Below are 23,746 nucleotides of genomic sequence, written 5' to 3'. Positions count from 1 at the left end.
AATAATTCACACATCCATCACCTCACATAATAATTTATTTATTTTTGGTGAGAATATTTAATATCTATTCCCTTAGCAAATTTCAATTTTACAGTGTTACCAACATAGTTATCAATTAGTCACCATGTTTTATTAGATCCTCAGGCCTTATACTTCTATCCTCCTCTCCCCAGTCACCTCAGCCATGGGCAGCAATTTTGTGAAATTTTTTATTTTTTTAAAGATTATATATATATATATATATATATATATATATATATATATATATATATATCGGGTCTAGTAATAATTAATGTCGTTTTTAAACATTCGTTTAAAATCTTGCTTGGCGTTGACTTGTATTGACATAACCTTCAAACACGTGGTATCTACAGAACGTGTGAAGTGCAATTAACAAGTTTTGCTTGAAAAAGTTTGTGTTTGGTTTGGTTTTTGTTGCAAAACTAGGGCTAAGAAGATGGCGGATGAAGAGCATATTCGGCACTGCATGCTTTACGAGTTCCAATTAGGAAGAAAAGCAAGTGAGGCTGCAAAAAACATCTGTAATGCTCTTGGTCAAGATGCAGTTAGCGCCAGAAAATGCTAGCGTTGGTTTGAGAAATTTCACAAGGGAAATTTTTTCGTTAGATGACAAGAGTGGTCGAGGCCGTGTGTCCAATTTTGATCAAGAAGCTCTTCAAGCTCTTTTGGTGCAAAATCCTCAAATTACCCAACAAGAGCTTGCGACAACTTTAAATTGTTCACAAAAAACAATTTCCAATCAATTGCGTGTACTTGGCAAAGTCCAAAAGTTTGGAAAATGGGTTCCTCATGAGTTGACCAACAACAACCGTAATCAAAGAGTCACAATTTGCAGTTGGCTCCTCTCTCGTCAAAACCATTTGCCGTTTTTAGAGCAAATTGTTACCGGAGATGAACAATGGGTGCTGTATGTTAATATGAAAAGGTGGCCTCAATGGTTGGACAAAAATGAGGCTCCGCAGCCCACGCCAAAACCTGACTTGCATGCGAAAAAGTGATGTTGTGTGTTTGGTGGAATTTTAAAGGAATTCTTCATTATGAACTTTTACCATCTAACCAAACCATTACAAGTGCAGTGTATAGTGCCCAATTGGAAAGGTTAGCCCAAGCTTTAAGAGAAAAAGAACCCGCGCTGATTAATCGGAAGGGCGTAATTCTTCACCACGATAACACACGACCGCATACTGCAAGAATCACTGCTGAAAAACTGCGCCAGTTGGAATGGGAAGTTCTCCCTCAACCTGCATATTCTCCTGATATTGCCCCTTCCGATTACCATTTGTTTCGTTCTTTGCAAAACTTTCTTCTTGGAAAAAAATTTAATAATGAAGAATGCCTCAAAAATGCATTGACCGAATTTTTTGCATCAAAATCACAAGAATTTTACAACAGAGGGATTAAAATGCTTCCTGAGCATTGGGCACAAGTAGTAGAAAACAACAGCAACTATATTGTTGATTAAATTTTGTTGTATTGTTTAAATAAATTCGATTTTAAAAAGTATTAGAAAACGACATTAATTATTACTAGACCTAATAGTAAGTGATACGATGCAGTATTTGTCTTTCTCGGTCTGCTCTATTTCACTTACGTGCATAATACCTCAAAGTCCATCCATAGTTTTTGCAAATAACAAAATTTGATTTTTTTTAATGGCTGAACAAAAATCCAGTATTTATATAAACTTTTAGGTTGTTTCTATACCTTGGCTACTACAAATAATGATGCACTGAACACAGGAGTGTATATTTTCCAGTTAGTGTTTTAATTTTCTTTGGATCAATACCCCTAAGTAGAATTTCTGGATTATACCATAGCTTTATTTTTAAAACAAATTTAAGGAACCTCCATACTGTTTTCCATAGTGGTTGCACCATTTTACATTCCCCAAAATGTAGGCTTATCTTTTCTCCACATCCTTGCAATAATTTATTTTCTCTTGTCTTTTGTTTATTTATTTTTTACAATAGCCATTCTAATGGATGAGAGTTGGTTTACACTGTAGTTATGATTTGCATGTCACTCATAATTAGTGATGTTGAGCCTCTTTTCATAAGCCTGTATGTCTTCTTTGAAAATATGTGTATTCAGATCCTCTGCCCATTTTTAAATTTTATTTTTTTGATACTGAGTTTTATAAGTTTTTTCTGTATTTTGGGTACTGGCCCCTTATCAGATATGATTTGTAAATATTCCCTCCCATTCAGTAGATTGAGGTTTAATATATATATATATATATATATATATATATATATATATATATATATAATTTTTTTGTTTTGTTTTGTTTTGTTTTTGTTTTGTTTTGTTTGCTGTACAAAATCTTTAAGTCCCATTTGCTTATTTGAGTTGATTTATTTGAGCATAAAATGTAATAGTGGCCCAGTTTCATTCTTTGCATGTGGCTGTTCAGCTTTCCCAGCACGATTTGTTAAAGAAACTACCCATTTCCCACTGTATGTTCTTTGCTCCTTTGACATAAATTAGTTCACCATATATGCATGGATTTGTGGCTCCCTATTCTGTTCCATTATTTTGTGTCTTTTTTTATGACAGTACTAGACTGTTTTGATTACTGTAGTTATATGATATAGTTTGAAATCATGAAGTGTGATGCCTTCACTTTTATTCTGGATCTTTGAGATTTTTGTGGTTTATGTTGTACATATTGTAGTATTTTTTTTTCCAGTATACAGGTCTTGCACCTTCATGGTGACATTTATCCTTGGGTATTGTATTCATTTTGGTGCAATTGTAAATGTAATTAGTTTCTTAATTTCTCTAATAGTTCAATATTACTGTTTAGAAATGCAACTGATTTTTGTATATTGACTTTGTATCTTGCACTTTTATTAAATTTATAAACTCTATCAGTTTTGTAGTGAGTTTTAGGGCTTTCTATATATAAGACCATGTCATATGCAAATAAAGACAGTTTTACTTCTTCCTTTCCAAGTTGGATGCCTCTTATTTATTATTTATTGCTGAATTGTTCTGTCTAGAACTTCCAGTACTATCTTGAATAATAGTGGTGAGAGTAGACATCTCTGTCTTATCCCAGATCTTAGAGGCAAAGCTTTTACGTTTTTACCACTGAATATGATGTTATTAGCTGTGGACTTGTCATGTGTGACAATTATTATGTTGAGGAATGTTCCTTCCATACTGTCTTTGTTTAGAGTTTTACCAAACAGAAATTTGGAACTGAGCTGAGCTGCTAGCTTTCCAAAGAACAAAAATATTTCTTTGCTGAACTGGATAAAGTAAAGGACCCTCTCATCTTTAATTCTAGCCTCATTACAGACCTAGTTTGTTATATCCGGCTGGGACTGCACTGGCTTCACCAGGATGCCAAGTTGCTATCTTTAACTGAACACATTCTTGTTGCCTCTGATTTTCTCCATGACACTGTTACACGAAGGAAAGCTGCCATAACATGCCACCTAACTGACACCAAGAATAAGGAAGGGTGTTCCCCTCCCTTGTTCCTGTGTCACTGTTTTTATAATCTAAAGCCATCATCATATCATCTGACCCTGTCAATATTCCCAATGTGAAAAATTACTGAAATGCTTTTAAATCTGCAGGGAAATAAGCCTGCATGTTAAATTTGGTAAATGTGCGTGTGTTGAAATTATCACATGATCTTTATCATTTAGTTTGTCAATGTGGTATATTATGTTGATTTATTTGCAGATGTTAAACCATCCTTACATTGCTGGAATAAATCTCATTTAATCATGGTATATGATCCTTTTCATTTTAATATAATATGATCCTTTTCATTTAATTTGTTGGTGAGAATGTTTACATCTATGTTCATCAAGAATACCAGCCTTACTTTTCTTTTTGTAGTCTCATCTGGTTTGGATACCATGCCAAGCTTGGCCTTGTAAAACGAGTTTAGACTTGTCCCCTCCTCTTTAACATTTTAAAAGATTTGAGGAGAATTGTTATTTATTCTTTTTAAGTGTCTGGGAGGATTCATTAGTGTAACCATCTTGTCCTGGACTTCTCTTTGTTGAGAGGTTTTTGATAAGTGATTCAATTGATTTATTAGTCATTGGTTTGCTTAAATTTTATATTTATTCATGATTCAGCCTTGAGAGGGTGTTTGTTCCTAGAAATTTGTCCATTTCTTCTACTGTCCAAAGTTGTTGGCATATAATCATTCATGGTAATTTTTTTGATCCTTTGTACTTATTTGATATAAATTTTAACATCTTTCTCATTTCTAATTTTATGAGTTCTCTTTTTGTCTTGGAAAGGCCAGCTAATGGTTTGAATGTTCTAATTATCTTTTATTTCATTTATCTTTTCTATTATCTTTTTAGTCTCTAATTTAATTATTTCTGCTATGATCTTTGTTATTCCCTGACTACTACCATTGTGATTAGTTCTTTTTTTAAAAACATTGTAGAGGTATAGATTTAGGTTATTTGAGATTTTCAAAATTGTTAGTATAGGTATTTATCACCATGAACTTTCCCTTTAGAAGTACTTTGCTATTTCCCATAGTTTTGGTATGTTTTACTCCCATTTATTTTTTTTATTTCTTCTTTGAATGAAGATTATTTAAGAGCATGTTGCTTAATCTCCACACGCTTATAAATTTTCCAGTTTTCTTCATGTAATTGATTTCTATTGTCATACACTTGTGGTCCAAGGATGCTTGATATAATTTGATATCATAATCATCTTACATTTATTAAGTCTTTTATGGCATGGAATATGTCCTATTGTGGGGAATGTTCCCCATGCAGTTTAGAAGAATGTCTATTCTGCTGCTCTGGGGTGGAATGTTAATATCTCTTATGTTCTTCTGCTCTAACTTGTCACTTAGTTCCAAAGTTTCCTCATTGATTTTCTATCTAGATGTTATATCCCCTGATGAAAGTAGGGAATTAATGTCCCCTAATATTATTGTACTAGAGGCCCACAGTGCATGGATTTGTGTACCAGTGGGGTCTATCGTCCTGGCCTGTGACCTCTCACAATCTGGGACCTTTTGGGGATGTCGGAGAGCCGGTTTCAGCCCAATCCCTGCAGGCTAGGCCAAGGGACCTCCCTGGATCCAGGGTGCGGGTGAAGCAGATTCGGGGCGATCGGTGTCCCAGCAGCAAACTAACACATTACTGACTGATTCTATGAGGAATCGGGCTCTCTCCTCTACCGGTTGGAGTGTCTCCCCTTGGTGGTCGTTGCACATCATAACTACCAGGTGATTGGCTGAATGGTCAGATGGTTGCTTAGGCTTTGATATATATAGATTGCTATCTATTCCTCCTTTTGTCTGTTAATATTTAATTGATATGTTTAGGTGCTTTATGTTTATGCATAAATATTTATAAAGGTTATCCTCTTTTTAAATGATTCCTTTATCATTATATAATGACTTTGTTTCTTATTACAGATTTTTTAAAATCTTCACCAAGGATATGTTTAGAGAGATGGGGTGGGGAGTAGTTGGGGGGGAGAACATGGATGTAAGAGAGAAATATCAATCATTTGCCTACTATATGCACCATAACTGGGAAACAAATCCCCAACTTTTTGGTGCATGGGGCAATGCTCCAACCAAGATACCTGGCCAGGGCTTTTTATTAACTATTTTTGTCTGGAAGTCTATTTTTGTTTAAGAAAAGCATGGGATATCTGTTTTCATTTCTTCACACTAAATCTGCGTGTACCTTAAAACTGAAGTATATCTCTTGTGCACAGCTTATAATTTTGTCATTTTAAAAAAAATCCACTCTGCCAATTTATGTCTTTAAATTGGAAACTTTATTTTATTTACATTTAGAATAATTATTGATAGATATTATGATAATCGTTTTCTGGCTGTTTTCAAATTCCTTTGTTACCTTTACTTCTCTTACTCTCTTCCTTTCCAATTTGATGTGTTCCTGTAGTGGTCTGTTTAAATCCTTTTCCCTTTATCTTTGGGTACGCAGTATATTTTTGTCTTGTGGTTATCAAAGGCTTACATAAAACATCTTTTAACACTGTATCTTAAGGTGATAACATTTAAAATTTTTTAAAAATATTTTTTTATTGATTTTCCACAGAGAGAAAGGGAGAGGGATAGAGAGCTAGAAACGTCGATGAGAGAGAAACATCGACCGGCTGCCTCCTGTACACCCCCTATAGGGGATGTGCCCGCAACCAATGTACATGCCCTTGGCCGGAATCGAACCTGGGACCTTTCAGTCCACAGACCGACGTTCTATCCAGTGAGCCAAACCGGTTTCGGCCATTTTAAGTTTTAATACATCCTAAAGCTTTACATTTTTACCCTCTCTGCACATTTTTTTATATCACAATTTACATATTTTATCTTGTGTAATAATTATATTCTAGTTATTTTACTACTTTTTTTGGACGAAGATCTAGTTTGGGAGCAAATTTGCAAAGCACTGTGCAAATCATCACATAAATTATCTCAATTGTTTCTCATGGATGCCAATGAAGTAGGTATTGTGTCCAGATTTTACACAGAATGCAAGTTTCAAAAAATAAGCCATTTGCCCATAGTCACACTGTTAAGAAGCCAAACCATATGACCATAATCTGTCTCATACACCAGGATTAACTCTTAAATAATCATATTAGATATATGTGATTATTAATCCACCACCATTAAAATATTAATCTTAACTATGCATTTGCCTTTATCAATGACATTTATAGTTTCATATGATTTCCTGTTACTAATTAACACAGTTTAACCTGCACTTAAAGAGTCTTTAACATTTCTTATAAGTCTAGTGGCTATAATTTTTCTTTTCCTTTTTTGCTTGTCTTAAAACTCTTTTCTTCAATTCTAAAGGACAATTTTCCTGGGTATTCTTGTTTGGCAGTTGTGTTCTTTAGCTTAGTGCTTTGATTATTATGTGCCACTATCTTTAGTCTAATAGTCTTAGGGTTCCCTTGTATACAAATTTTCTTCTTACTCCTTTTAAGATTTAATCCTTGTCTTTACTTTGATAATTTAATTATGATGGGTCTTAGTGTGGGTCTCTTTTTATTGAAATACTAGTGGCCTGGTGTACATATTCATGTACATTGAAAGGAATCGAGTTCTCCTCTCTTTGGTTCCAGGGTGCATCAACTGCTGCTGTCAAGTCACTGCAGCTTGGCAGCTCCTGCATTGAGCATCTGCCCCCTGGTGATCAGTGCATGTCATATGTACCAGCCAGTTGACTGGTCCCTCAGATGGATGGTAGCTTAGCCTTTTATATATAGAGATATTTGAAATATAACATTTTATAAATTTAAGGTGTACAATGTGTTAATTTGATGGATGAATATACTGTAATGATTGCCATTGCAGCAATAATTAGTACCTCTATCATGTTATGTAATGACCCTTTCTTTTTAATAGTTGTGATAATTAAGGTCTAGTCTCTCAGTTTGATGATTATAATATAACGCTATTATGTATATTCATTGTACTGTGCATTAGAGATCCAGGACTTATTTACTACTTGGCTGTATCCTTGAACAACATCTGTTCTATTTCCTCACCCTCCTTTCCATACTCTGTTACTATTCTGTTTTTACAAGTTTTTTTTTTTTTAATTTTGTTTAAGGTTCTATATATGTGATATCATATAAAGTGCTTGTCTTTTTCTGACTGACTTACCTCACTTAGCACAACATGCTCCAGGCCTAACCATGTTAAGAATAGCAGAATGTCCTCCTTTCTTATAGCTAAGATATTCCTGTGTTAATTATTTGAAAAACCTTCCTATTGTTTTCCATACTGGTTGTACCAGTCTATATTCCAACCAACAGGGTACAAAGGTTCCCTTTTCTCACATCCTTATTGTCGCTAATCTTCTTGACGAAGCCACTCCAATAGATGTGAGATGGTATCTCATTGTGGTTTTGGTTTGTATTTCCCTGATGAATAGTGATTGATATTGAGCAACATTACGTGTGTTTTTTGGGTACACTGTCCCAGAGGGGGGGGAATCCGTTACACCCAAGATGGGCATTCTGGTAGCTCCCTCTGCACTGTTGTGTGGGAGGACAGCTGGTTAAGAACTGTCTGTTTGCTAAGTCCTGTATGAGCTGTGCTGGCCACCAGAGCCGAGTGCTCAAGGGGTGCCTTCTTAGAGTTGTGGTTAAGCCAAGATGCCAGATATGTTCAAAAATCTTCTCAGAGAGACACCACAAACCTGGAGTGGGTCAGACGATGAGCATGGAGGCATCGCCTACTGTGGTCAGCCTTTCAGGGAGGGCCACAGTCAGCCACTAAGAATGTGCTACATTGGAGGACTTCATTCTCAGGCAAAAGCTCTTAAAGTATGCAAATATCCCCGGGCAGGGAAAGACTGGGAGAAGGCATTTCTGGCTCCTCTCTTCTCTGAGCCCTGGGAGGATGGCCATGCTGAGTCCTCATGGGCCCATTAAAAACCTTTGTTTGCTATGGCCTTGTGGGTCTCATGGATGCCAGCCCCTAATGACTTTGAGAGCTAGGTGTTTAGGGGGGGACTCATCATCGGGTAGAAATCTTAAAAGTTGAGGTGCTAGATGTTCAATAGAAACCCTTCAGGAAGAAACTGGGAGTTGTGAGTTGCCTCTTGATTATAGGTTGATGTGCCAGATGTGAGGTGTATGACAATAGTGTGATCAGCATTTCCTATCCATTTCAATGTATTTTCTTGATCATCCAAAGTATAGGGGTCACTCAGCTGGATTTTTTCAGAATGAATTTGTTTATAGGTATAGGTTTGGTGTGTCTTGGGGCCTACTATGTCACCATCTTGGACCAGAACCTCAATTACTCACATTTTTATATCTTTAGCCCTAAATTCTCCTCTGACCTTCACATTCATTGATCTCTACCTCCTCTACTTGTATATGGGCTCAGAAAGCTTGCCCCAAAACATTATTTTTCTCAATGACACATTTAGGAGTAGTGGATCAGGTCAAAAACAACAAGTCGCATGCGTTTTCTCCCTTTTTCTCAAATCCAACCCATCAGCATGTCTTCTAGCTTCAAAATATATCATAAAACCTACTACTTCTCATATCTAAGTCACCATCTCTTCTTGTCTGTACTCCTGCAAGGCTGCCCCGTTGCTACTGCTTTCGTCCTTTTATTATCTTTTCCCAAAAAGCAGTCTTTTAAAAAATAGACATAAAATCATTTCACTGCCTTTCTTTGAATTTCTTATTGCTCTCAGAGTAAAATTTCTCAACAAAGCATCATATGGTCTGAGACTTGGCTGTCTTTCCAGCTTCCCCTTGCTGTATCCCTCTCCCCTCTCTCACCACTTATTCTGCTCCAATAATACTGGCTGTTTCTGCAACAGGTGAAGGTGTTTACTATCTCAGGCTTTTGTGCTCTTTTCTTTGTTCAGTTACTTTTCCCTGGTAGGTAGGGTTACCAGATTAAAAACAAAATTTTTTTAGTTTATACATATTTCAAATAGCTCACGAGTAAGTACGTAACAAATAGTAGGTACTCAGTAAAGTAGCACATATATTGATCAGTTATAAACACAAAATACTAACTTAAAGCTTGTCATATTATACCAGGAGTGTCTCCTAAGTTTAGTTAAGTGGTGTGTTTTTTCCATATTATTTTTTTAAAATTATTTGTGAGTATTACAGATGTCCCCTATTTTCCCCCCTTCACCTACCTCCCCCTAGGCTTTCACCTATTTTCTGTGTCTATGGGCTATGCATATATGCTTATAGGTTCTTTAATTTTTGATGGAACAAAAAATTAGACCACAAACAAGACCCATTAATGCATTAAGGATATATGTATCAAAGAAATCCTTATTAACGAAAAATCCTAGAAATGTATTATGGAAAGAAAAATATTCTCTGGCTTAAATCAATTTTCTTTATTTTTAAATGTGTGTTTGTTTTTTTTGAGGGGAGTGGGGGTTCCTTTCCCCCGTGTGATGATGAGATATGTCTGTATGAGCTTGCAAGGTGGTAGTTTAGATAAGTTATTTGGAGTCCCTGAAATCTGTAAGTTGATTCACACTAAAAAAAAAAAAAAAAAAAAAAAAAAATCTGCCTCTGCAGTTTCCTGATCATGCTTTCTCATGCATGGGCAACTACATTTATGAAGACTTGAGATTATTCCATGCAAGTAAATTATGAGCTATATTCTAAAAACATTCCAAATGCAATGGTATGGGTGGAACTTCAGCATTTCTCGGTTTTAAAGTGACTAACGGTCATGACCAGATCAAGTCTGATTTGTTTTAAAAGATTACTACAGTAAAAATAAGAGATTGGTACCTTGTTTCAGTATGACAGATTATATAGTGCCAATATTATAGAATATATAATAAAGTTAAACACAATAGAATAATTGATTTTAGTATATTTATTTCCAGGGATGTCTCTCAAAGGAATGTATAAAAAGATAAACTGAAAATTCCTCATTCCTATTTTCACTTTTCAGTTATTCATTAAAAAATCACACACAAAACACCAACATTTAAACCATAGTTATATATTCATATGCTTTTTAAGGATAACTTTTTAAGACTATGTATACTTGGTGACTAAAATTTCTTCCATTTTACTTTGTTAAACAGCTATTACTAAACAATTATTCTTTCTTTCCAAAACCAGATCCTGGGGTGACTAGCTGCACATAGTAAGAAAACAATAATTTTTAATTTATTTAAACAAATTTATGAATAATTTTCCCAAGAAAAAATTTTCCGTAACTTGGTTAAGAAGTTTTGGCTCTCGCCCCCCCCCCCCCCCCTGCCCCTGAATTATAGTCACCATAAAATTTCCTTCAAAAGGCAAGTCACTGGTGAAGACATCTACCAAACAATGGCTAATTTTCAAATTTAAATAGGTCAGGTCTGTACTTAAGTCACCCATAACAGCTTCAAAGAACAATCTATAAAACTCTTAACAAGTAATTTGTACTCTTACACAGCACCTTAACATACTTGCATTAACTAATGTAGTAGGTAGTGCATTTTTTCACCTATGTACATATACACCCATTTCTTCCTCCATAATCATTTTTCATGTACTCAATAATGTGTTTTTATAAATTAGGTTTGCATAAAATAATGAACTTCCTCAATGGACATAATTGGCTAGCTTTAATTTCCTCTTTGATTAAAAACAAAACAAAAACACACACACAAAAAACCCCCCCTCCAAACTTCATGTTTATTTCTCTTTTGTTATTCTTTACCACTTCATTCTTCAAAAAGCTCTAGTTCAAAGATCTCATTTGAATTTAAATACTTGTGTTTTAATAAAGCCTTCATGGCATGGGCTTCATAGTCAGATACCTATCATCTGTATCCTTTTGGACTCCACAGGGTGTAAGGGTCCTAGCCTTAGAGTCACTATTCAAATGTCTACAGAGAGGTCACCATTAGAAGGGGACACCTCTGGCCCAGCTTTTCTGTGAGCAAAATCTAACTCACACAGATTCCTACTTATATTAAGACTAACACTGAAGCTTAGATTTTAACCTTTATTGCTCCTAAATATTGGGGTTCATGGTGATATTCATTTTCTTAGTAAATTTACAGTTATGCTAAGAAAGAAAGAAAAATTGGGGGGGGGGTCTTAGGTAAAAAAGATTAATTCCTTATTGTTATGGATTTTTAAAATTTATTTTAGAGAGGGGTAAGGGATTGAGAGAGAAACATCAACCAGCTGCCTCCTGCACACCCCCCACTGGGGATGTGCCCACAACCAAGGTACATGCCCTTGACCGGAATTGAACTTGGGACCCTTGAGTCCGCAGGCTGACGCTCTACCCACTGAGCCAAACCGGTTTTGGCTGCCTAAAGGTTTTAAGTTAAAACTAGAAGCGACCTATTCAAAAGGAAGTTGATATGCATATTTGCCTGTAAATGGTAGCCTATAAATTTTATCTAAAAAAAAAAAATCTGTGATTGATGGAAGTAACTTTTTATACTATTCTTCACCTATAATTTTTTACCCTTAAGCTGTAGTTTGCTCATTTCTATTATGATTATAAATAGGAACACCTATAGAAAATGTTATGCTTATCTATGTAATCATCTTTAAGGAATCAATTATTTTGTGTGTTTTTTTTTTTAGGTAGAGAAATTGATTGGCTGCATCCTGCATGCCCCCTACACCAGGGAAAGTACCCTGAATGGGAATAGAACCAATGACTTCTGGAGCATGGAATGATGCTTCACTAACTGAACCACACCAGCCAGGGTAAGGGACAAATGATATTTTAAAAAAATGTTCATACAGAGAGAGAATTTAATTTCGGTATTTAAACCAGATGGGTTTCTTCACTTGGATTTTTTTCCGGTGAAAACCCATTTTATTATCCCAGGACAAATGCAGTTGTTTCCTGAATATCCCTCTGCTACTCCCTGTTTCCCTCTGGTAAGCTCACTCCATCCATAGTAATGGCCACACCTCCATCTAGTGGTTTCCTAATCAATGACTACCTGGACAATTATGATGAAAGAAAACACAACCAAAGTTGCTCTAGTAATAAAAATCATGGTGAATCAAGGCCCTCAGAAAAGAAACTGCAAAACTATAAGTGTTACCCTGAACACAAACTCAGGCCTTAAAACATCTATTTGGTTACACTAGTTATGTAATCCAGTAAATGGCAAAAGGTTAATAATGATTATTTTGCCATAGATGATGTGATATGAAGTAAAAAGCACTTATACAATAAGAGCATCACAATTTTGGCAGTAAAAATCTAAAAAGTTGTTTAAAAAAAGTATTATAGAATGATTGAATTATTAAATAATGATTAAATTGAGATGACCAGCTCTAATAATAGTCCTTAAGGTATTTCTCTTTAATAAAATTGAGACATCATGAAGCATCTATAATTTTTTTTCCACAATGACTTATTTAAAAATCAGTATTTTTCTCAAGTTTTAAAAAAAATATAGAATGTTATGTTCAGTTTAAGATTAGACACTTATACAACATTTGAAATTAACTATTTACAATTAGTTACTGATATTTTAATAACCTGGTATCAGGACAGTTAGAGCATTTATGGATTATTTTTAAAAATTTCGAGCCAAACACAAAGAAAAATTAGAGAAAGTGACTGACCATCCACACCACATGAAAACTTGCAGTAAAATGAAGGTAGGAGCTGACATCATGGTACAGAAAGAGACATACAAGATGAGATTTCATGCAATTTGCGAGCCTCCATCCGGAGCAGATTCACAGTGACCATTGCAAATAAGCATTACTGAAACATTCCACTGCTAAAGAAACGGACATTATTAGCACATTAAGCTACAGAGCAAGAGTTGTACTTTCACCCACAATCCACTGTATAATTTATAGGAATTGGAACGTTTTTAATGCCTTGATAAAAAAATATAGAGCTTCATAGGGTAAAATAGTTTTGAGTAACAGGGATTTTGTATGATCTTTTAAAGTTCATCTGAAGGAACTTAACCTCAGTCTTTGATGGCAAATAGCTGATGAGCAGCTATTGGTCATACATACAACATTCTTTGGGGAATGATTTGACAAAGGCAAAGCTCCTGAAAGTGTAGTAGATATAACAACCTAAGTCCTCATATCTGAATTTTATTTAATCCTAACTGGGTAAAATGAAAAAGAATAATTAGCAATTCTGAATCATTTCCCCATCAAAGGGAATAATCAGTATTCCTCTCAGAGATATACTTGCTAAAACATCTTGCTTTTTTAGCCTTAGTCTCCATATTTCCTTCTTTGCACCAATTATAATTTATCTAATTGAGTAATATGTATCTATGGAAATGCAAAAGGATGTAGTAGGCAAGTCTATTCTAAATAGATAACCTCTATAACCTCTATAAATGTATATCAATCAGTAAATGATTGGTACTATTTTTAAAATACCTAAGATAATAATGCTCTGTGTATGCAAACCACTAAATGTACAGGCACAGTTTGAAGAATCAGAATTGAATATTATATTTAAAATTAAATTTTTGAAAGTGGACAGGCATTTTGTAACCTTTATGTTTGAGAGTAAAGTTTCTTAACTAAAATAATTTTAAAAGCATAAAGCTGATTACTGTCACAGTGATAACAGTGTTAGAGAAAGACAGCTGACCTATAGAAAAATCAGCAGTTTGTTAATAAATAAAATTTTACAAAGCATATTTAATATGTTAACTTAACCTTAGATTGTCTGAAATTAGATCAGGTGAATTACACAGGGTTAAGAGAAATAATATATATCTAATCTGTGATAGAATCAGAAACCATGTAAAAAAAAAGGATTATAAAATAATAAGATACTCTGAATAAATCCATGTTAATAAAAACAACTTTTATATCTTTAAAGTTGGAATATAAATGAAGTCAGACAACTCATATATCATATGTAACATTTACTGCCCATGAAAGTCTTTAAAATCATCAGATTTCTAATGTTGGATTATTAGTAAATTGATTGGAATTATGTTTGAAAGTACAATTTTTGTGGAAAGGACAGATAGAAGAAGCAACTGGTAAGCTTATTCTAACTATGGAAAATATTGAATGAAAAATATAATTACCAGAAAGTACATCATGTTAATGAAAACACCATGGCTCTTTAAATTCTTATGGATAAGGACCATTGAGATAAAGTATTTTAATACAGTAAACATGTGGTCTTACCAAGTCATTGTTATCAAAGCAGACCTCAGGCCCCTTTCGGTATCTGGGTTGCTTAACCATAACACAAGGATCAGGACCATCAGCTAAAGAATGTTGTTAAGGAATATGATTTAAGGAACTAAACTGCCATGAACTTTTTAAATTTTGACCACATATGTCCCTGACACATAAACGTGAATGAATGAACAGAGTTATACTTATAAAATAGCACCGGGGAGAACCCTGGGGGACAAAGATAGACATAAACCAATTTCTAATAATAAATATCAACTCCAAACATAGGTGAGAACTTTTTTCAAAAATAGCAGGAGCAAATGCTAAAAAATAAACAGAATTATAGGTGCTCTACAGAACCTTTGCATGCGTGCTTAATAGTCATTGCATGTCATTTTGTTTGCTACAACTGCTAAAACTACTTACGGGGTAAACAACAGGGTTTCCTTTTTAAGACTTAATGATATTCCATTGGATGCATACACCATATCTGACTGCATTTTGGATTATTGACAGCTTTCAAGCCACAATGCCCCCTTTCCCTCTGCCCCACATCTAGGAGAGCCAGAGCGGAGGGCTCCCTCCTTTGGCACTGCCTGGGAAGTTTGAACCACACAAGCTCGAACCCAGCACTGCTGCCTAACCAAGACAGTTGCTCTTCCCAGGCCATTTCCCCATCTGCTTGGGAATCTGCACTGCTCTCGCCACCAAACTTCCATCCTGTGAGTAAGAAACCTTTTATATTCTTTTATAGCAACATCAGCCTTGACATCCAAAACACATTTTGCGTGAGGGGTCTATTCTTCCTGTGCGATGATCACTCTGTAATGTTTTTCTTTTGATGAGCATAAACAACATGACAAGGTTAAAAACGCATTATTTCAAGATGATTTTCCATTCCAAACATCTCTAGTGTCAAAGGATACAAGTCTGCTCTGCTTGTATGAGCAGTCGTGTGTCACAGGGGCATGTCCCTTTGCTCTCAACCATTATGAATACCAAGTTGGTGTTCATAAGTTTTTCTACATGAAATATCCTACAAAGAAAACATTTTTAAAAATTAACAGAACAGTATATTTTGGGAAAGAAATAATTTTCAAAGATTCTTAACATATTAAAATGATATCACATCTTGAAACATGAAGTATCACCAACATAAACAGTAAAACAGAAGAAAAATGAGTTTAGAAGAGTTACTGTGTTTTATGTATGAATATGCACCTATTACCTCTCTCAAATGAATAACAAATGCAAAATTGTTTTAAGCATGTTAAAACATTCTATGAGTTTCAACAACTAAATAGTGCCAATTTTGCATTGAGAACTAACATTTTTTATTTTACACATACAAAAACTCAGACTGCAAATGTGGCTAATCACCTTGCCCAAGCCAATGGCAGAGTAAAGACTATATCAATCAACTTTCTGTGATGATGGATTTTTTTTCTTTATGCAATATGATAGACAATAAGGCTACTGAGCACCCAAAATGTGACAGAGGCGAACACTTTATTAATTAACTGTAAATTAACTGTAATTGCCAAACATGGTGGTAACTGCTTAACTGGAAACAGACAAATCGAGAAAATCAAGAGTTTTACATTCCATGAAGTGTTTTGTTGTGTGTGTGGGTTTTCACATCTTAAGCTGCTTCTCTGGCTTCTTTAGCAATCAAGATAAAAATGTAACTCTGTCCTTAGGAGTGATATTTTGCAGTTCATTCTAATATCTTGATTACATTTATCTCTGCAATTTAATTTAGTTATTTTAAAGCACACATTGCTAGTACTGCACATCAATTAATGGAAGACCAAAGAATTCTGAAGCTCTCTCTGATGTGCCTGTAAAACATTGATAGAGGATAGCCTAATATACTAATCTCTAAACAAGGAGGTCTGCTTTTTACTGAGTTCAGCATGCCTGACTATCCTCCCCTTCCTTCTCCTTTTCATACTTTCTACTTCCTCCCAGGACATAAAGGTTAGCTAAATAAAGTCATCAAATCATATTGAACATGCTTATTAAAAATTCATGCCAATTTCATGCCAGTTTCAGCTAACCCATTCCTGAAAATATTTTTAACTATTCCAAACATCTATTTTGAATCCCTTGCAACTAACAATTCCAGCCTTTTCATGTGCTCAGATTACCTCAGCTCCTCGTATTTTCTCTTCTCAAATAACCACCTGCAGTCGCTAAAAACAAAGTATACCTACTCTTTGCTTTTCTGCTCGGTTCTCAGCAGACCTGTGACATGGAACATCAGCCTCCTCTGAAAACCAAACTTCCCCACCTCACCTCTATCCCATTACAGCCAAACTAAACTTCCCATCTCTCCCAACAGTATTTCAAGATGTTTTATATATACTGGTGACTAACTTTAACCTTTGGAAATATTTTCTCCCAGTTTTGAATTAGAACACACAACACTGAAAATTGTTTAGTAACTAAAGGTAAAAATAAATAAATAAATAAATAAATAAAAATCATACACCTGCCTTGGAATTACTGATATAATTAATTCTAATCTTATTAGAACGAATAATTTAATTTTTTAAATTTCTGTTACAAACATTTTAATATAAGAAAATACACAAATATAATAGAATTTCTCTAGTCTGCCTAAAAGTGGATGCTTTTTAAAAACCATTTATTATAGTTGAAGGGATTATCACTTACCTAAGTAAGAATGAGATTTAAAAACTATAATTTTTAAAGAAACTACAGAGAAAGTAAAGATCTCTGATATTTTCATCTTAAAACAATCTCCATTATTTTCTGTAATGACTATAAAAGTGAATATAATTTCTTCGATCCAGAAATGAGGAAAAAAATTACCTGGAACAGTTTCCGCAGTCTAATACACCACTGAAGGACTTACTGTCATTATCAAAGAAATACTGCGTTTGTTCAGTGATGCAACTCTGCTTCGATATAGAGGCTGTAAATTCCTCATCTTCTATATCAACTGTGGGGAAACAAAGACCACCATCAGGAAGGGACAGGGTAGGCCACATGTGTCAAACACAAGGCCCGCGGGCCAAATCCATCCCGCCAGGCCTTGCAATGTGGCCCGCACCGCGCTGTCATCACTGCACTCCGCTGCGTTTCCATCACAATGACAGTTTATGACTGTTCAGTAAACCATTCGGCCCGCGATTTAGGCTGGATTTTAGATTTTGGCCCCTTCTGTGATTGAGTTCAACACCCCTAGGGTAGGCAATCCCACAGCTTTCCTTTCACAGGGAGCAAAACAACTGTAAGAGGGCGTGCACCTTGATTGGCTGTTTACTGCGAGTATTACAGGGGTAGCCCTTAATAGGTGGCCAGCAATTTTTCAATGGAAAAATTAATTCAAATATATAACAGCTGCAAAATAGAGCCAATGAAAGAGAGGAAAGTTTTGACAAATAGATATGAATCTATGTGTCAAATGGATGATTCTTTCTCTTTCTATCACACACACTCTGAGTTTGTTAAATTCAGTACATCCAAAAAGAATGTTTTAATTATTATGATAATATCTGAGCATTTACTTACCTGCCTCCAGAAGCCGTGGAAAAGTCAAACTCAAGATAAACTGCTGTAGAATAGACCTGGATTTTAAATATGAGTAATTATTGATTAAAATCTACATATTTTCCTCTGTCAATTATATAATAAAAATGTGAGGAATTTTTAATAACACTTTTCTTTTTCACCTTTCCGGAAAATATTGAGAATTTGTTAAAAAGCTTAGAAGTATTTTATATAAGTATCCTTAAATTATACAAAGCAACATACATTATTTCCGTTAAAGATGTTATGAAGTCAGGGTGTGTAGAACCAAAAGAGAGACACATGTGTGAGGAGACAAAGAGATCAGTAAAATATCAATAATTCAATGTATGGGTTTAACAGTCAGAATTTTCTCCTTTTAGTTTTTAAAGCTTTGTGATAAAAGTCATTTTTGTTGTGGGTTTATAAACTTTTTACTTTATAATATAGAATATATTTTTAAATATAGAATTATTTTTAAATATACAGTGTAACTGTGGCATATAGAACATTTCAATTTTATAATAAAGGACAATTGAGCCAAATATTAGTATAGAGTTATGTGGAACTGAGTTTAGTGAAAATAACATAAAGGCAATCAAGTATTTCAGAATCAATATGAGATTTAAATATATATATAAATATATATATTTAGTGATTTCAGAGAGGAAGGGAGAGAGAGAGAGAAAGAAAAACATCAATGAGGAGAGAGAATCATTAATTGGCTGCCTCCTTCATGTGCCCTGACTGGAATCAAACTCAGGACCCTTCAGTCTGCAGGCCGACGTTCTATCCATTGAGCCAAACTAGCTAGGGCTCAATATGAGATTCAGAAATCTCACTTTCACAATCACCCACCCCCTCCTAGAATAATGGATTTTGTATTCTAAATTTTTGTTACTTTATTATCTATTTTTATCTGGGAAAGCCTCAATATCAAATGAATGTAAAGATTAACCTACCTGGAATAAAGCTAGGACAATACAAAGTTGGACATTGATAACAAAGAAATAAATATAGTAACAGTGAGGAAGGAAGGGAGGGAGGGAATGGATCCCAGACACAACAGGAGGTTGTTACTTGACTAAGCAGAACTGAACAATGACAAACTTGATCTTTCAGACTTTCCACAGTGCCTCACTAAGCAGTTTAAATGTCACATTTTCATGTCCCATTTTCACAGGTGGCAGGTTATAGGTGAGGGGGTGAAGGAGGTTGGATTCAGTGAAAAGAAATAAATAGATCCATTTCTGCAAGATGATTGAAGCCTCTAAAACTATGCCAGCCTCTGTATGAACAGTCAAGAGGTGGATAGATGAGTCGTCATGTCAGGAATTTAATAGATGAAGATATCCAACTTGAATATGGAATGCAATAAATAGAAGAGATAAAAACACCTACAATTTAAGGAACTGAGTTTAGAAAAAATAAGCTTTTGGAAAGGCTGGCATTTTGATGAGCATAACATTATTTTCACATTAAAAAAAAAAAAGGAATGATTGTAATAGCCTTACAAAGATCACCTAGAAGAACTATTTATAAATATATATTGCCGATATGCGTTATTGGGAATAAAAATGTAATTCCCATAATAATAATTTACATCTTTCTCTCCTCACCAATAAAAATACAATTTTGACTTACCAGGCAGCAGCTGTTGCCCACCAGCCAATGTGTAGTATGTCTGCTATTGACGGCTAGAAAACAGAAAATAAAAAAGTCAGTGCTTTAATCCACACTGAGTGTCTCTTGGAGAGGGAGGGGGGAATTGGATGTCACTGACCACGTATGCCGAGCGATGGCCTGCCCCTTGTTTTGGCGCAGCACCAGGCTCACACACCGACTGATAATCGTAGGATTTATTAAAAGCATAGACTGATATATTAACCAGGTGTCTCATCAAACTTGGATCAATCTCTCCAAAAAATCTTCCAATCTGCACAGAAAAAAAAGTTGCAAATTAAAGTAAAATATTAATACCTGGATCAGTACAGTGAAAAGAAATAATACAAAGAATCATGTACTAAAACTACTCAGGAGTTTTAAAACCAGAATCTCATATTCCAAAAGAGTGCAATGAGCTTAATTAAAAAATTCTGGATGGTATCTGAAGAAGGAATGGACACAATTTATTCAGCATTAAGGATAATCAAATGCCTCCTGAGGATGAGAAACAGCACAAATAAGGAAAATGGATGGGACTTGAGAAAAATCTGTAGGGACTGTGATAAACTGGAGTGAGCCCCATCCACAGGGTATTAGAGGACTACCCTAGAGTTTATCCTAAACTCCAGCCCATAAACATTGTCAGGAAAAACTGTCATTGGTGAGAGATCTTTTCCTTCTTTTTCTTTTAAGAGAAGTCACAAATGTAGACTCAGAAATGAAATTAATTGACCAAAAATTTTACTTTGTTGAAAATCTTCTATGAAGCAATTTACAAATTTGGGATTAGAAACTTTACTTGTTTCAAAGCAACCTTTTATTAACTTAGACAGTATCAACTGATAAGTATTTAATATATGGGAATATTTTACATTTCTGAGAGATCAAAAATAAAAAAGTTTATATCATGTTAACATCCTTAACTAAAGGTTTTAATTATGTTGAGTACTAGACAGTGAACTCAACTAACAAACATAAGGAAACCATATTTTGGATGCAAATCTTAATGATTTACATCATATTAAGCACTTTAAAATTTATAACAAAAATAACTCATCAATTTCTATTATGGTATGAAGGGGTTTTGTAATGTTGATTAGGAAAATATACTTTGGAAACCTTAATTCTTTTACACTTCAGGTACATACCTGGTTAGTATAATCATCATGATTTGCCATTAAAAGAAAGCCACCATCATCTAGAATCACACAATCCATTACCTATAAAAATAACAGTTAACACATATTTAGAAAGATTAGAAGGTTGTGCTAGCATTACTTAGATACATGCAGATATTTAACACTAAGAAAAATTCCAATGATTATGTCTTCTCTTGGATACACATGCTCAAGAGATTCTGATTAAATAAATTAAGGGCATGTATAGATTCATATCAAATCCCCACTATCCATCCAGTTAAAACTGTTAACCTAGTCTTAACAAATCATAAGAATAAATCAGAAATCTTTTTGCCACTCCAAAAATCACCTTAATCATTCAGTAAACTGAATAGATCAAAATATTAATGTATAACTTATTATTTTAAGCACATTTTTAAGACTTGACAGAAAATATTTTTGAAAGAATTTTAGTCACCAAGTTTCATAGACTAAAAAAAAAAGTCTGGGGATATATATATATATATATATATATATATATATATATATATATATATTCACACACTTGGTTAGATCATTTAAAAGCAAAAGAAGAAATGCCTGTGACAGAAAAAAAATCATTAATCCTAAAATATGGAATAAATTCCCACCTAATTGAAATCATGTGTAAATGCATGAAATCAGTATAATAGTTTTTATTATATAAAAATCACAATTTGAAACACTGTTTTCAGAGTTGAGGACGTGGTCATTCCATTTTCCTACTGTGGAAACAGCTTGCCAACCCTTTGCTTTAAAAATATAGTTCCCATAATCAATGTGTTCAAAATCTCTATAAAAATGGACAAATTATAAAAATTAAATTAATGACATAATTTTGATGACTATTGTAGAAGTGATCAGATTATATAAAGCCCTTGCTTCATTGGGAAATAGATGACTAGAGGAGTGGAATACATCCTTCCTTATTCATTTTAAAAAAAAATAGTTTTCTAGTATCATTCTTAAAGCATCTTCAGCTTTTTTCTGAACAACAACAACAAAAAAGTCCACATTTGCTTTTTCAAACTCTCAAATGGAGATAAAATAGAAAAGGCAATGTAAAATTCAATCCATGTTAGTAGAACTTTATAATAAACTAGAAGCCTGGTGCATGAAATTCGTGCATGGGGAGGGAGGGTGTTGCTCAGCCCAGCCAGCATCCTCTCCAATCTGGCACCCCTGGAGGGATGTCCAACTGCCTGTTTAGGCCCTAGTGGGATCGGGCCTAAAAGGGCAATTGGACATCCCTCTCACAATCCAGGACTGCTGGCTCCCAACTGCTCACCTGCCTGCAAGCCTGATTGATGCCTAACTGCCTCTGCCTGCCAACCTGGTCACCCCCAACTACCCTCCCCAGCCATTCATCTTGTGTGTTATAGTGATGGTAAATTTATATATCACCTCTTTATTATATAGGGTTATATAATCCTTAGGTTTAGTTAAAAAAAAACAAAAACACTTTCTCATCATTGTGAATACAGTGTTGAACAAACTTATGAGGAAATGCAAAAGAGGGGGGAAAGACTGCATGGATAAGGAATAAGAATACCTTGGTTAGAAAATGCCCACCCAGGAATAAAGGTAAAGATACATAGGTGCCAAAGAACCTAACAGAATTGAGATAGAGAATACAGTCCTTATTGATAATGCCTTTATTATAATTCCCCATAATAAAATCTTTTTTTTAAAAGAAGGATTTAAAGTAGTTCACAACTTCATAGTTAATTTTTTAAACTTGATTATTTTAAATAATAAAATCTTAGCAAGAGTAATAAGAAAAAAATTATAGTAGTTAAAATGTTTATTTTAAAGAGTTTTCTTACATCACTGTTTCTTTTGCAGTCACAAACTGGACCAGCACACTGAAAGACAAAATTACAATTATTACCACATTTTGTAAAACTGAATTTTAATTGTATCATATTACCATGTTGCAATTATAAATAAAAATAAATCAAAATAATTTATCTAGTATAAAAGATTAAACATCAGTCTTTCCCATAACAAAAAAAATAACTAAATTACTTTATCTTTAGAAAATAGCAATAGTTATCTACATTAGCATTTAAAATATTACTTTCTTATATTATTTTTTAAATCTTTGAAAAAAATTCATAATTTTGTTTCAGTTTAGTAGAACTGAAAATTTAGCTTCTGTATAAGATTTTACTTTTAATTTTATTCACATTTGAGAGTAAGTACACAGTAAAACAATTAAAAAAAAATATATATATATATATATATCTTACCGGATCCCTGATTGATGTTTTGGTGAAATTCTCTATCCATGAATTTACATCAATTTTAATTCCAACAACTGAAAATATATAAAAGAAAAATTGATATATATCTTTAAAAATGTAATTATGATTCTCATATGTCAATTTTTCTCCTCATATTTGAAAATTCCTGAGCAGGTTAAGTTTCTTGAGATTTAAAAAAAAATCAATTTAATTTCAGCTATACATTGAAAAGTTTATTTGAATTAATTTAAAAGACTGTAATTTTAGTTGCAACAAATATTTGCTACATGATAATTCAGGTAATTTATATAATAGCATTGAATTTGGGTTGAATATAATGTTGGTTACAAAGCTATTTCTTAGGGTTTGCATTAAAAAGTAATGCTGATAGCTCTTCATCTATCACCTAAACTTCATTTATATTTACAAAACAGCTTATTCATTTGCCACAGCCTGGCCATTTAACTAATATAGCTGATAAGCTTAAAA

The 23,746-nt window shown here is 34.0% G+C and overlaps 1 protein-coding gene across 6 annotated transcripts in view; it reads right to left on the bottom strand.

Moving 5' to 3' along the window:
* Positions 1–23,746, bottom strand: part of CACNA2D1 (calcium voltage-gated channel auxiliary subunit alpha2delta 1) — a 337,271-nt gene that overhangs the window by 5,643 nt on the left and 307,882 nt on the right. For all 6 annotated transcript variants that reach the window (XM_036429577.2, XM_036429576.2, XM_036429578.2 and 3 more), the window contains 9 exons: positions 23,264–23,331; positions 22,838–22,876; positions 21,003–21,074; positions 19,973–20,125; positions 19,834–19,886; positions 18,193–18,248; positions 17,491–17,620; positions 15,579–15,688; positions 14,659–14,741 (listed from right to left, as the gene is read on the bottom strand). In XM_036429577.2, coding sequence (XP_036285470.1) covers positions 14,659–14,741; positions 15,579–15,688; positions 17,491–17,620; positions 18,193–18,248; positions 19,834–19,886; positions 19,973–20,125; positions 21,003–21,074; positions 22,838–22,876; positions 23,264–23,331 — 764 coding nt within the window. The remainder of the gene's footprint in view (positions 1–14,658; positions 14,742–15,578; positions 15,689–17,490; positions 17,621–18,192; positions 18,249–19,833; positions 19,887–19,972; positions 20,126–21,002; positions 21,075–22,837; positions 22,877–23,263; positions 23,332–23,746) is intronic.

This window comes from Pipistrellus kuhlii, unplaced genomic scaffold (genome assembly GCF_014108245.1).
Source record: "Pipistrellus kuhlii isolate mPipKuh1 unplaced genomic scaffold, mPipKuh1.p scaffold_m20_p_10, whole genome shotgun sequence".
Classification (NCBI taxonomy): domain Eukaryota; kingdom Metazoa; phylum Chordata; class Mammalia; order Chiroptera; family Vespertilionidae; genus Pipistrellus; species Pipistrellus kuhlii.
The sequence above is the reverse complement of the archived record's forward strand: the minus strand, read 5'-3'. Positions and strand labels throughout refer to the sequence as shown.